Source organism: Leptopilina heterotoma, unplaced genomic scaffold, assembly GCF_015476425.1.
Source record: "Leptopilina heterotoma isolate Lh14 unplaced genomic scaffold, ASM1547642v1 Lhet_135, whole genome shotgun sequence".
NCBI classification, from domain to species: domain Eukaryota; kingdom Metazoa; phylum Arthropoda; class Insecta; order Hymenoptera; family Figitidae; genus Leptopilina; species Leptopilina heterotoma.
Window position 1 is genome coordinate 2,955,838 of NW_025110854.1, and position 14,828 is coordinate 2,970,665.

Genomic DNA, 14,828 nt, shown 5'->3' on the forward strand with positions numbered 1-14,828 from the left:
TACTTGTTCTTTTTCTATATTATGCATTTTTTGTAACGAAAGCACTTAAGTATAACAAAACTAAAAATTATCATTAGTAGATGTTTTACTCATTGAAAAATTGAGAAATTGCGAGAAGACTAGAAATTTCTAGCCCTAACTACTGTTTATGAAAAAATAACAAAAATTAATTGTTTAAACAATTAATTAAATTGTTATAGTTTTTTTCGTCCATAAGAAATACTTAAACATTATTTTAATATTATTTTTGATATTCCTCTGATATTCTCTTAGATTCCCGCGTCAAAGGACCGCTGCGCGTGACGTCACATGCAAATCCCGTTCTGCTCGGGATAAACAATGTTTAAATAAGTCAGTTGTCCAAGCCGTGCCATTTTTTTTCTCAACGGAATATTACTCAGTGGTAATCAGAGAATAAGTACTATTTTTTTCATTTTGAAATTCGATTGAGAACATGGTTTTTTGCTAATTTGTTATAAATAAATAATTTGTTTATTTATTAAATCTCAATATTTTTTTACGAAAAAAATTTTATTCAAAACTTTGACTCAAATAAAAAAGAATGCCTCTTGAATCATTAAAATCGGTTAACAAGTTTCTTTTTAATTAATTTTTTAAAAAAAAATGTCTGAAAACTTTAATTGTTTATAACAATAACAAAAATTTTTTTTTTGGCAAATCCTTTGACATAGTGTTTTTTTTATGTAAAGCACTATAGAAAAAACAACATTTTGGCCAAAAATAAATTTTTTGAATTTTAGGTGGCACGTTTCAAAAATTCTTACTCATAAACAAATTTATAAACTAATTTAGTTAACAAATAAGTAAAGAAACAAATTTTTATTCATGAATCAACAAATGTGTCAACAGTGAACAATTTGATTAACTCATAAACAATAAATTTGTTTATGGTTTAATTAGTTAATTTTTTAACAAATTGATTTATTATTTTTTATTAGTTAATAAATTCAGGACAAATTAAAAAGTGGTTTAAAAATAAAAGCTATTTATATGTATAATACACACACACACATATATATATATATATATATATATATATATATATATATATATATATATATATATATATATATATATATATATATATATATATATATATATATATATTGTAAGAATTTAGATATCTCTAAGGTACGTGAATCGTTGTGTGTGTTGCGAGAGGTGGGAGATTAGAAGTAGAAGGGAGATAAATTTGATGTCGCATTGTCGAATTTCGTCGTATTTAGTGGTCAAGTACCCTTGGCATGTTTAACATGCGAAAGGGATATTCGAAACTTTTTAAATAAGTAAAGTATCGATCTGATTCCAAATTATAAGACAACGCCCGATTGGGGTAAATATTCATGTTAATTTTATTTAAATATTTTAATATTGTGCATTTGTTAAAATGAAATGATTTATTTAAAAAAATGTAGCGAATTGTGAGCATCGTGAGAACACATTTGTCGGCGTCAGATTCGTTGCCTGTTCTCTTTTACTTGAATCATTCGGATTGGACCTAATCACCAAATTATCTTTGTTGATAATCGACGGACTTCTGCAAAATTATTTCTGCGTTGTTGCTGATCCTTCACTCTCTAAAAAATTGGAAATTCGATCATCATATCGCTCCAATAATAATAAGAAAAAGGAAGCAGAGCATCAAGAAAACGTGGACCGGAAGTTCGACGAGTAAATAATTCATTTCGACTTGCTACAAGTTCGTAGGATTTTTCTGATATATATTTTGACTAATTGGTGAGTCCAATTCATTCGATTATAATTTTCTTTATTTTATAACAAAAAAGAAAATAACTTTATTGCTTGACCACACATGAAAATTGAATTTTAATATAACTAAAGATATAAATTAGTATTTCGAGAATCTCAAATTGAACATATTTTATGACGATTTATATAAATTTTTTAATAATAATAATTTGATATTCGATTTTATTTGTAAATTGTATGAATGGATATGTGTGTGAATGCGTGCGTTTAATATTGGGCGAAATATCAAATTTTTTAATATCGAACTCATAACCTTATGTGACTTTCTTTGTGTTTGTTCGTAAACTAAAAAAAAAAAAAATATATATATATATGCGATTAATTGGTTAATAAATTTATAGAGTTCTGAGATTATATTTGTTTTCTTCTAACCGAATATTTCACTTATCTATTTCATAAAAAAAAAAAAAAAAAAATAAATAAATAAATAATTAAAGTTAAAATCATATTAAATTTGTTACAATTGGCGCCCAACGTAGTGGCAATTTGAGGTTTTTGTAATTTTTGAAATATTTTATATATTATCAAATTTTAATTTGTCTGAATTTTATTTTCATGATTGATGGTTGAAACTCGTTCTGGGAGTAATACAAACAAAAGCGACAAGTGTGAGTCACCTCGAACAATGTCGTTTAATCAACAGGCAATGGATGAGCTGAAAGAGGAGCTGGCGAGAATTAGCAAACAACGTATAGAAGCCGAAAAGGAAAATACAGTCTTGCGTCAGGAAATATTACGGTTCAAGGACATAGTCGAACATATGAAAAATAACAGCGAAGGTGGAAACAAGGTTGATTCTTCTATACAAACTGAAGAAATTGAGGTATTTAAAGAGAAAACTAATTTTGTAAATCAAAATGTAATCGACCAAACGACGCATGACGATAATTTTGAAAATAAAAAAATTTTGCAACCGGGTAATCAATGTAATGCTTATGAAAATCGAAAATCGATTGATTCTTCTAATCAAAGTTGTATCAATATCGGGGGTTGTCGAAATGATAAACAAGATATTTTAGTTACGGGTTTAATGAATTATTTTCAATCAATGCAGGTTACGACTCCTTTGCCAAAATTTGATGGAATAAAATTAAATCCAATAGAATTTATTAAACAACTTGAAAAATATTTTGTGAGAAAAAATGTTTCTGATGACGCGAAATTATTAATGGTTGAAGATGCGATGATAGGCCGAGCAAAATTATGGTATGATGCGCGAGTTTTCCCTTTTATAACTTATTCACATTTTAAAGATAAATTCCTTGAGGAGTTTTATTCGATTGAGGCAAGAATGGTTGCTAAATCTAAGTGGGAGAATCGCCGGTTTAAGGACAGTGATCAGTCGTTGCAAGCATACTACGTAGAGCAATTACGCGACGCGAAATTTTGTTTAACTTCTCTTCAAGAATACGAAGTAAATTATTTGATAGTGAAACAATTACCGCAACGAGCTCGCGAAGTATTGGCAACGATTGATTATATGGATACATCAAAAATAAGTCAGACGTTATCACGTTTGGATGTGACTCGTGGTGATGCGGAAATAGGGGTGCCGTCAAGGTCTCATAGTAATAGTAATTTTTCGGAAAAATCTAATAATTGTAAAAATCAATTTGGGCAAGCTCGACAAGGTTATGATCGATCTGAATCTCACAATGACGAAAAACGCGGTAATGTAAATTCAGCCAAGGCTGGTCCCGAAGATAATGATCGTTCCCGAAATTGGAGACATAGGCCGGTAAATAATAATCCACAATATTATCGAGAACAACAACGAGATAAAATATCGGAAAATAATCAAATAAGGGAAAAAAATAATATAAATGATAATAATCCTGGATCGAGCGTTCGAGTGATTAATAAATCGAATATGTCCGAGTTTTTAGAGGATTTGTGTTGGGATGTTGAGCCCACAAAAAAAAACGTCTGTCGAAAATTTAGAAATGAAAATAGTTAGTCCTCGTATTCGCGCGATAATTGAAGAAAATGAGGTACCAATCTTGGTTGATAGCGGCAGCGAAGTAACAGTTATTTCTGAGGCATTCTATAATCAATTAAAAACTAATTGTAAAATAACAGAATTACCTGTAAATAACGTGACAGTTAATGTCGCCGTCGGTAAAAAATCAACCACAATAAAACGACAGGTACAATTATCGGTTAAAATTGATACGGAAATTTTAGATTTTCCCTTTTTAGTTGTTCCGGGATTATTAACAAGTGTCTTGGTCGGAATTGATTGGATGGTACGATTTAAATGTGTCATTGACGTTGCGAATCAACGCATTAGATTAGGAGAAAAAGATTTATCCGAAAAATTTGTGACATTTCGAATGGCTCGCGAAATGAATGCTTCGTGTAGACTTATAAAAACGGAAGGAATTTTATGGTATGATTCGGAAGGATCGCAAAGTAGATTAGGAAATGGAATAAAAAAGAGAGAGGAAATAATTGTTGATATTGAGGATTCATTTAATGCTGCTTTGGGGCCCATTCAAAATAATGAGGAAATAAAAAATGTCATGTATATGTCGGAGTGCGATTCTGATTTCATTGGTGAGGTAGATGATTGTGTATCACAGATCAATAGTATAGATCATGATCAAAAGGAACAAGTAAGAGCGTTATTGTTGAAATATGAAAAAGTTTTCTCTAAGATTCCAGGATGTACAAATGTGTACAGTCACTCAATTGTATTAAAGGATAATAGATCAATCGTTCGAAAATCTTATCCTGTCGCGTTAAGTCAAAGAGCAGGTGTACGCGGGGTTTTGGATCACATGGAGAGATTAAATATTATAAGACGTTCTAATAGTAGGCATTGCAATCCGCTTCGTATAGTGGTAAAAAAGAATGGAGAAATTAGGGTCTGTTTAGACGCACGATTTATAAATGATAAAATTGATTGCGATAACGAGTGTCCACCACGTATAGAGGAATTAATGCAAAAATTTGAAGGTGTTAGGTTTTTATCTACAACTGATATGAATTCGGGTTATTGGCAAATTCCTCTTGAGGAGGACTCTAAACAATATACAGCCTTCCTATTTGATGGGCATCTGTATGAATTTAATCGTGTTCCGTTTGGGTTGAAGACAGCAGGTAGTGGCTTCATTAGAGCGTTGAGTTTAGCTTTGGGTCAGGAACTCGAGGAGTATATCTCGTGCTACGTCGATGATATACTTATAGCTTCGAGGACATTTGAAGAGCATTTGAATCATCTGGAAAGTTTATTTATTAAATTAGAGGAGGCAGGTTTTACCCTTAGTTTAAATAAATCTATGTTTTTTAGGGAAGAAGTGTCCTTTTTAGGATTTAAATTATCGTCTGAGGGAATCCGAGCCGAAGAAAAAAAATTGTCCGTGATTGCTGATTTTCCGTGTCCCAGGGATAGGAGACAATTGCAAGCATTTTTGGGCGTTTGTGGTTATTATAGGCGATTTAGCATAAGGCATTCGGAATTTATAGGGCCTTTTAGGGATTTATTAAGTAGCGCAAATAAATGGTCTTGGACAGAAAAACACACGCAGGCTTTTAATAATTTAAAAAGAAATTTCCTGCATGCAGTAACTCTAAGTCATTATTTGCCTCATAAAAAATTTAAACTTCAGACTGATGCTAGTGATATTGGTCTCAGCGGTATCCTTTATCAGGAGGATGATAATGGGGATTATAGGATTGTATCGTTAGCAAGTAGAGTTCTTACACAATGTGAAACTAGATATACAACGTCTGAAAAAGAGCTCTTAGCTGTAGTCTATTGCCTTATAAAGTTTAGAATGTATCTGTTGGGTTGGAAGTTCGAAATTATCACGGACCATCAAGCGTTGACGTTTTTATTATCAACCCCGTATCACAATGCTCGCTTAATGAGATGGATCTTATTCATGCAAGAATATCAATTTGATATTCTTCATTGTAAGGGTTCAGACAATTTGATTGCCGATTTTTTCAGCCGAAATTTCGAAAATGAGACATCAGTAGATAATCGAAATCAATTTCTTATAGGAAAATTGATGATTAATAGTCTTGAGCGAGAAATTTTGGGTGAATCGACAAGTCAAACGAAAATCCCTAGTATTGATTTTAATAAAGAAATAATTTCTGAATTAAAAAATCTTGGTGATGCTCAGCGAGTAGATGTGGATATACAGGAGTTGATAAAAAAGAATTCGTCGGAGTTGAGGGTTAAAAATGTTAATGGAATAATATATTTTAAAGCTAGTCGCGATGAAAATTGGAGAGTTGCAATGCCTAGAAATCTGGTGGGAAAAATATTAAAGGCGGTTCACGAGCAATTTTGTCATGTGGGAGGTTATAAGATGCACGAGTATTTGAGTAAATTGTTTTATTGGCGATATATGCGTCGTGATATTAAAAATTACACGCGAAGTTGCGATTTATGTCAACGGACAAAATGTTTAAATTATCGGACTGAGGGTGTTTATCAATTTGTAAAAGCGTCGAAACCAAATCAAATGATCGCGGTGGATTTTTATGGGCCATTACCCGTTTCTGTAGCTGGTGTTACATATATTTTTGTTGTTCAGGATTTGTTTTCGAAATTGGTCTCGTTGTACCCGATAAAAAAGGCAAATACAAAAATATGTTTGAAAAAATTAAAGGACCATTATTTTGTGAATGTAGGAAGGCCGGGTCAAATACTGTCTGATCACGGGACACAATTCACGTCCCCACTATGGAAAAATAGTTTAAAAGCGGAAGGAGTTAAGGCAATTTTTTCGTCGATTAGACACCCACAGTCGAATCCTGTGGAGCGAACAATGAGGGAATTGGGACGGCTTTTTAGGACCTTATGTTCCGATAAACACACGAGTTGGGCAAAGCACATTCCTGCAATACAAAATTGTCTAAATGTAGTATCTCATCATAGTACTGGGTCGGTTCCGTATACTCTACACTATGGTAGAACTCCTCGTGATAAAATTATTGATTTGTTCCCGACAATTAAAGATAGACAAATTTCGAATGAAATCTATGTACAGCTTGCTCAAAAGAATTTGCAACAATCGTTTGAAAAAAGATTAAAAAATCAAGGAAACGTCAGTAAAATTAATTTTCAAGTAAATGATCTAGTGTTATTGAGGGTACCTCATTTATCCAATGCGTCACAGCGAGTTACACACAAATTTTTTCATTTGTATGAGGGGCCGTTTCGTATCATCAAGATTTTAAATCAAAATGCGTGTGTGTTGGTCGATTCAAACGATGAAAATATAGTTAAAGGCACCTACAACCGTTTCCACCTTCGAAAATATTGTCAAGCTCCAGAGCTTTGAAATGTTGTATACGCAACTAAAAGATATTCAAGCTAATTCTTGCAAAATGCTCGCTCTTGATGCTATTCATTGGCATGTTGAGGATTGGATGTGTCTTGTATAAAGAAATATGTATCAACGATTAGCGTAAATTTTCTTTTGTATGTCGTATGTCATCGTATAAAAAAGAAAAGGGGTGCATTGTAAGAATTTAGATATCTCTAAGGTACGTGAATCGTTGTGTGTGTTGCGAGAGGTGGGAGATTAGAAGTAGAAGGGAGATAAATTTGATGTCGCATTGTCGAATTTCGTCGTATTTAGTGGTCAAGTACCCTTGGCATGTTTAACATGCGAAAGGGATATTCGAAACTTTTTAAATAAGTAAAGTATCGATCTGATTCCAAATTATAAGACAACGCCCGATTGGGGTAAATATTCATGTTAATTTTATTTAAATATTTTAATATTGTGCATTTGTTAAAATGAAATGATTTATTTAAAAAAATGTAGCGAATTGTGAGCATCGTGAGAACACATTTGTCGGCGTCAGATTCGTTGCCTGTTCTCTTTTACTTGAATCATTCGGATTGGACCTAATCACCAAATTATCTTTGTTGATAATCGACGGACTTCTGCAAAATTATTTCTGCGTTGTTGCTGATCCTTCACTCTCTAAAAAATTGGAAATTCGATCATCATATCGCTCCAATAATAATAAGAAAAAGGAAGCAGAGCATCAAGAAAACGTGGACCGGAAGTTCGACGAGTAAATAATTCATTTCGACTTGCTACAAGTTCGTAGGATTTTTCTGATATATATTTTGACTAATTGGTGAGTCCAATTCATTCGATTATAATTTTCTTTATTTTATAACAAAAAAGAAAATAACTTTATTGCTTGACCACACATGAAAATTGAATTTTAATATAACTAAAGATATAAATTAGTATTTCGAGAATCTCAAATTGAACATATTTTATGACGATTTATATAAATTTTTTAATAATAATAATTTGATATTCGATTTTATTTGTAAATTGTATGAATGGATATGTGTGTGAATGCGTGCGTTTAATATTGGGCGAAATATCAAATTTTTTAATATCGAACTCATAACCTTATGTGACTTTCTTTGTGTTTGTTCGTAAACTAAAAAAAAAAAATATATATATATATGCGATTAATTGGTTAATAAATTTATAGAGTTCTGAGATTATATTTGTTTTCTTCTAACCGAATATTTCACTTATCTATTTCATAAAAAAAAAAAAAAAAAAAAAATAAATAAATAATTAAAGTTAAAATCATATTAAATTTGTTACAATATATATATATATATATATATATATATATATATATGCAAACATTTATATAAGGAAAAATGCATGATATTTGAATTCAAGTCGAGATAGGTATACATATATATATATATATATATATTTATTTATTTATTTATTTATTTATTTATATTTTTCTCTAAATGCAAATTAAAGTTTGCTTTTCGAGTGTGCACTACAATTGATAATAAACTTATTGAAATTACTGGCATTTGCGAACACAGGAAGGGTTTTGATTGCATTCAGTTTGTACGAGTGTCTATCATGACAAATAATTACACAAATTATCACTTTGGGGTTTATTACGCTACAAGCTCCATTGCATTTTCCAATAATCGCATTCTGAACGTGCCATTGCACATTCTTTTGAATTAATGAAGAATTTTACACATGCTTCATGCACATGTTATAATATATATTTATATACACACTTAACAATTGTTACACTCTTACTATTTTACTATTACAAAAACCAATATAATAACACAACTACTTGTTAACACTCTTATTATCAAGAAATCAAGGACTAAAAAGCAAATCAGTGTTGGTCGGGGAAATAAATGTAAATTTTCAAAGAAATTATTTTTCTCGATTCATACACGAAGAAAAATTAGTTCCGAATCTTAAATGGACAGCTAATTTTTAGCTATTACAGCAAAAAAATTAGCTGTATTATAGCTAAAAACAACACTGATATCCAAATTTGCTACCGAAATTTTTCTACAACGGTACAAAAATTGCAACGAAAGATTTGATTATTCCAACCAAATTTTTTTTTTCATTTGAGGTATAACTATTTTTTATTTAATCAAATTTTCGTTTGGAAAACCTAAAATCGTAAATAAGTAAAAAAAATGCCAACTATATTTATTGTAAGAAAAATAATTTTAACTATATGAACCAAATTATTTCGTTCTTTCATCAACAAGAAATTATTTGGTATACTTAGAATAAAATTATTTAATTCTCTGAAATCAAAATTTGGTTGAAAATTCACAATATAATTCATAATTCGAATAAATAATTTTTTAAATATGTAATGTATGAATGGATTAAATTTAATTAATTACTGCGACTTAAACTGATTGGCTTAGAAACCCTAGAGTAAGTTAGCAATGCTTTCTCTTTATTTTTATTGATTTTTTGTTGTTGTTACCAAAATAGGCGGTGTATTTTAAAGGGGAGTGAAAAGCAGTGTCAACAATTTGTGCTTTGGGACTCGAAATTGTGGAGAAAAACCTAAAATCGTAAATTCGGTGCATCTACTCGGTGCGACCAATGTTGTAAAATGTTAAAAAGAAACCGAATGTTGTGCTCAGGACGTTTCACATGGGAGGTATGTTTTTTTTAAATTTGCATTCTCAAACGCGTTAATTGCGGACAAAGTCAATCAAAAGTTTTGAAATTTTTACAAAAATATCATTACGTCACAGTTCTAAATTAAAAACTGCAAAATTTGTAAAATTATAAATTACAAACTTTATGCATTTATAAATCACAAATATAAAATATACAAAACAAGGTAATAATAATAAAAGAATAAAACTAAATATTTTTTTCATTAAATATTATGAAATATTTTTAAATTATGAATAAGAAATGTCTATAGAATACAAAACCTTTTGTATTAAATAAAATGTAAACAATTTTAGTTACATTATTCACTTTCTTACTTATCAACTTTATATAATCATATAAACATTTTTCTTATACTATTTGATTACAATGCAACAAGTTTTAGGTACACGTTGGAAAAGTTATTTTTTATTTATAAAAAATATAATAAAACATAAAATTGTGAAATATAGTGGAAAATTGTCACTGATTGTAAATCTATTACAGGAACTGATGAATATTCTAAAACATGACGAGTTTTCACATTCTTCATGGAAAAATATAGCGTGTATGAATAAATAAAACGTTTAGTTTGTTAGGCGTGAAAGAGAATTAAAGAAAATAAAAAGAAACAAGTAAAAAAAACATGATTATTTTTTAGTTTATTAAAATTTCTTACTGTCCAAGAATTAAATTCCGTGTCTAATAAACTTTGTATAGAGAAAAAAACAAAATGAAAATTTCATTCAATGAATTAAAAAAAATAAAAGTATCATAATTAAAATGAAAATATTCCATTTTAATGATATATTCAGTGTGACTGTGATAAAAGGCTATAAAGATTTTAATAAAGTTTTATGATTAAAAATACAATTTGAAGGAATGTTTTAATGTGACCGAGTTGTTAATGAAGCGCAGGGTTATTGCATTCGATATTCAAAATTTAATTACCCACGTGTTGCAAGTTAAATTTAATTCCCTGTTGATGCAAATAACGTTTCGAAGGGAATTACAAAAAAAAGTTTCTCAAATGCTCGAGGGCGAACGGGAAAATTTTGATCACAAAAAAATGGATGACATGGTAATATCACTTTTCATTACAAAACTTTCGCAAAATGATAGAGAAAATTCAAAATAAATAAAAATCAATTTAAAGAACAAAAATAATTCAAATTTCAAACAAAAAATGTTAATACTTGAAAAAAGGAAGTTAAAAATTTAAATTAGAAAGCTTTTTATATTTCCAAGAGATAAATATTTCAATCTTTTCCATTTCAATTATTTTTCGATTTACATAGAAAAAAATAAGAATCTTATATGAGAATTCAATAAATATAATCGATTATTAAACTCTTATAATATGAAATTAAAATATTACACTAAGAACAAAAGACATGACTAGGTATTGTTCAGAATCAAAAACAAAATTTTTTGGCATATCGCTACTGCAGAATATTTTAAAAATAATTTGATTTTAATTAATTATATCTTATTTTCTTTTAAAAATAATTCTCTATACAACGTTACCGTTCAGATTTTTAAACTACCACGCCGTTTTGAAGATATGCTTATTTGTTTGAAAGAAAATTTTTATTTTTTTTAATAAATAAGCATATTTTTAAAACGGTGTGCTTGTTTTGTTGACTTTGTAAAAAATTTCACGAAAAAAGAATTAAACGAATATTTTAATAAATATGGGGCATTTTACATCAGAAATATCATGAATTGCAAAAAGTAGACCGATTTTCACGAAACTTGGTGGGATCAAATTGAGGGTCCCATCAAAAAACCGGTTATAATTGTTTTAAGCTGAAAATCATTGCCCAGTAAGTCAAAAATTAAACTATTTTTAATCCCAATTTTATTTTGAAACATTTTGGTAATCTTTATACAAATACAAAATGTTTTCAAGAAATTGAAATTTTAAATCCTTTCTTTATTTTATTAAGAGGTTGAGAATTTTGAGTCTCAAAAACTTATAACTGCTTCTTTGACTGGGACCCTCAATTATTTTTAAAAAAATTCGAAATTGTAGAAGATAAGCCATTTTGAATTTTAATATTAATTTTATAAAATTTTTAATATCTCACAATATTGTATATCGATATTTATGAGACTTACACATTTTTAAAGTAAAAATATGTACTTTAAAATAAAAATAAAGTAATTAAAAAATTTTTTTCATATAAATTTTTTGTGTATTTTTTCCTCTCTGAGAGAAATATTATTAACATATTTGAATTCCTTATGAATTCACCTTTAATTAAAAAAAAAATTGATGGAGCCTCAACTGGGTCCAGAGATATTCAAGTTGTAAAAAAAATGTCTGAGTCGTGGCAGCCCTGCACTACTACGGTATTGTACTACGCGACTTGTACAGTATGTTACATCAATTTTTGTTTAAATTGAAGGTGAATTCATAAAGAATTTAAATATGTTAATAATATTTCTCTCAGAGAAGAGTAAATAAACAATAAACTGATTTGAAAATTTTTTAATTTTTTTATATGAAAATAAAATTTTTTATAACTTTATTTTTATTTTAAAATGAAAATGTATTTACCTGAAAAATGTGTATAGGATCATAAAAATCGATACAAAATATTCCGAGATATTAAAAATTTTATAAAATTAATATTAAAATTCAAAATATGGCTTCTCTTCTACAATTTTGAATATTTTTAAAAATAATTTGGGGAAATTATGTCTCCTATATAGAACTATGATCCCACTAAGTTTCGTTAAAATCAGTCTACCCTTTGCAAATTGTGATATTTCTGACGTGAAAAGGCCCATATGTCCAACAATTTAAGAAATTTATTAAAAAGTGTTAAACAAATTAATATTTGTTAAATATTGAATTAAATGTTAAATAAATAAATACTAATAGAAATACTTATTTTCGTAAAAAATTAGTCATCGGATTTGTTAACAATGTATTTAAAAAAATTAATAATTGTACCAAGGCGAATGAATATTTACCAAATGTTATTTGACCTATAACAGTCATTTAACCGAACTAATAAGGGACGATTATGTAATTTGATTCTATTTTGATTTTTAATTCGAATTTAGCGTTAAAATCATCAATTCGAAATCTAAATGAATTTGGAGCCAAAGTCAATTTGAATTCGAAATTAGAGTGAAATAAAATTATACAATAATCGACCCCCTATATCTATTGACGAAATTATATTTAATCCAATTGACATTTTAACGAAATGTCAACTTTCTAAAGTGACTTGTATCCGAATTGTTATTATTGTCAATTGACGATATTTTTACCAATTATTCTCACTTTTACGAAATATCATTTGTACGAATTATCTATTTGGCGAATTGTCATTTGTCTGAATTGGCACATTTTTACAAATGCAAATTCTCATTTTTACAAAAATTTCTGTTTTAATCTTATTTATACATATAAATGATTTTACTACAGAAATTTTTGTAAATGTAACACAATTCGTAGAAATTACTTTTTGTAAAAATGCCAATTCGCAAAAACGAAAATTCATAAAAATGTCAATTCGCTGAAATGACAGTTCACTATTTCGGAAAAGTGACAATTAATAAAAATGTCGTTCTGGAGAAATAAGAATTCGCAAGAATGACGATTCGTAAAAATGAGAATTCTCTAAAGTAACACTTCGCAATAGAGGCAATTCGGATAGATGTTATTTCGGAAAAATAACATTTCGGTTAAATAACAATTTTAAGGGAATGATAATTCGTTAAAAGGATAGTTTGGTCAAATGCAGTTTGAAAAAATGTCAGTTCGTCAAACGACATTTAGAGAACATGCATTGGTTTCAATTTCTGTAACAAATTAGTTAACTAATTAGTACAATAATAAAAGCACAACAAGTAAGAAAAAGAGAAAGAATTTGATTTTAGTGTAAAACTTGAGAGCATCAGAAAATGAAGCGATAAAAACGAAATTTTGTAACACGTCTGAGAATGCATATATATATTAGTGATTAGTGTTTTTTCTGGTGTGATTGGGAGAACGACTAATATTGTGAGTTAAGAGATTGTTTTTTGGTATTCCCACCGTCTTGACGTAGTTGACGGTCTCGGCAGTAGCTTCGGTGAGGGCTCTTCGTAGCCTGGATCGGCGAACCTGAGCCAATGTTCGTGGACATAGTACGACGCCCTGTGCCCCTGAGCCGGATGCAGAAGCGGCACCAGAACCGGAACAAGAACTTGGTACCGGTGGAGGTGGAGTTGTTGTTGACGTGGTAGGCGACGATTTGCACAACCAGGGAAACTGAGTGTTTTACGGTGTTTAAGTATCACGATATCATTTTAATGCTCCACTAATTATTAATAAAATAACTAACTAACAAATTATATACTTTCATTGTTTTCTCTTTTCAACTAATTCTTTCTAATACAACATTCTTTTATAAATATCATTACTCTCTGTCTACAGACAATATTGCAAAAGCTTAAACATCAATAACTTCTAATGTAAATATTTAATCCATATTTTACAGTAAAACTGTGGGTGAATACTTTCTGAAGCAAAAATTGTGTCTTATTTTAAATTAATAAATTATTCATTCAATCATGTTCATGTTCATGTTCATTTTTTATCAGAATGGAAAGAAGTTATTATTTTGAGATAAATTTGATATTAGAATTATTGGACTCAATTAATATTAAATTTTAAAAAAATTTCCAAATCACTCAGAATTTAAATTTTGTGTTTTAGAAAACTGTTTCTTCAATTCAAGCGGAAGCTACATATAATTTTTGGAAACTAATTTTATTTGTTAGTTCAACATTTTTACAGCTCTGTTCTATATAAAATTAGCTCACAAAAATTTGTTTGTTTTTTACAATATTGAAAATTTTAAATATTAATTTTTTACCTAAAATAAAACACAATTTTTTACTATGATAAATATTCATATTTTTCAGTTTCAAAATTTAAGACAAAAATTTTGGATTTTTAAATAAAATTTTTAAATCAAGACATTTTTCAGTCCTTGATATTTAATTGTAATTTTTTAATTTTTTATTTAATATGCAATTTAATTTTCAAATGCAATTTATTAAAAGAAATTATTAGAAATGGAA

General features: G+C 28.8%; 2 protein-coding genes across 5 annotated transcripts in view; one reads left to right on the forward strand and one right to left on the reverse strand.

Moving 5' to 3' along the window:
- Window positions 1-14,828, reverse strand: part of LOC122497695 (small conductance calcium-activated potassium channel protein) — a 659,102-nt gene that overhangs the window by 387,157 nt on the left and 257,117 nt on the right. The gene's annotated exons all lie outside the window — the stretch shown is intronic.
- LOC122497698 lies at window positions 1,136-3,899 on the forward strand. The gene is made up of 2 exons (XM_043604964.1): window positions 1,136-1,354; window positions 1,437-3,899. The coding sequence occupies exon 2, from the start codon at window positions 2,354-2,356 to the stop codon at window positions 3,746-3,748; it is 1,395 nt and encodes a 464-aa protein (XP_043460899.1). The 5' UTR covers window positions 1,136-1,354; window positions 1,437-2,353; the 3' UTR covers window positions 3,749-3,899.

What these genes read in the sequence shown, in the direction of transcription:
- LOC122497698 (XM_043604964.1), top strand. Translation starts at nt 2,354, where the DNA reads ATGGTTGAAACTCGTTCTGGGAGTAATACAAACAAAAGCGACAAGTGT.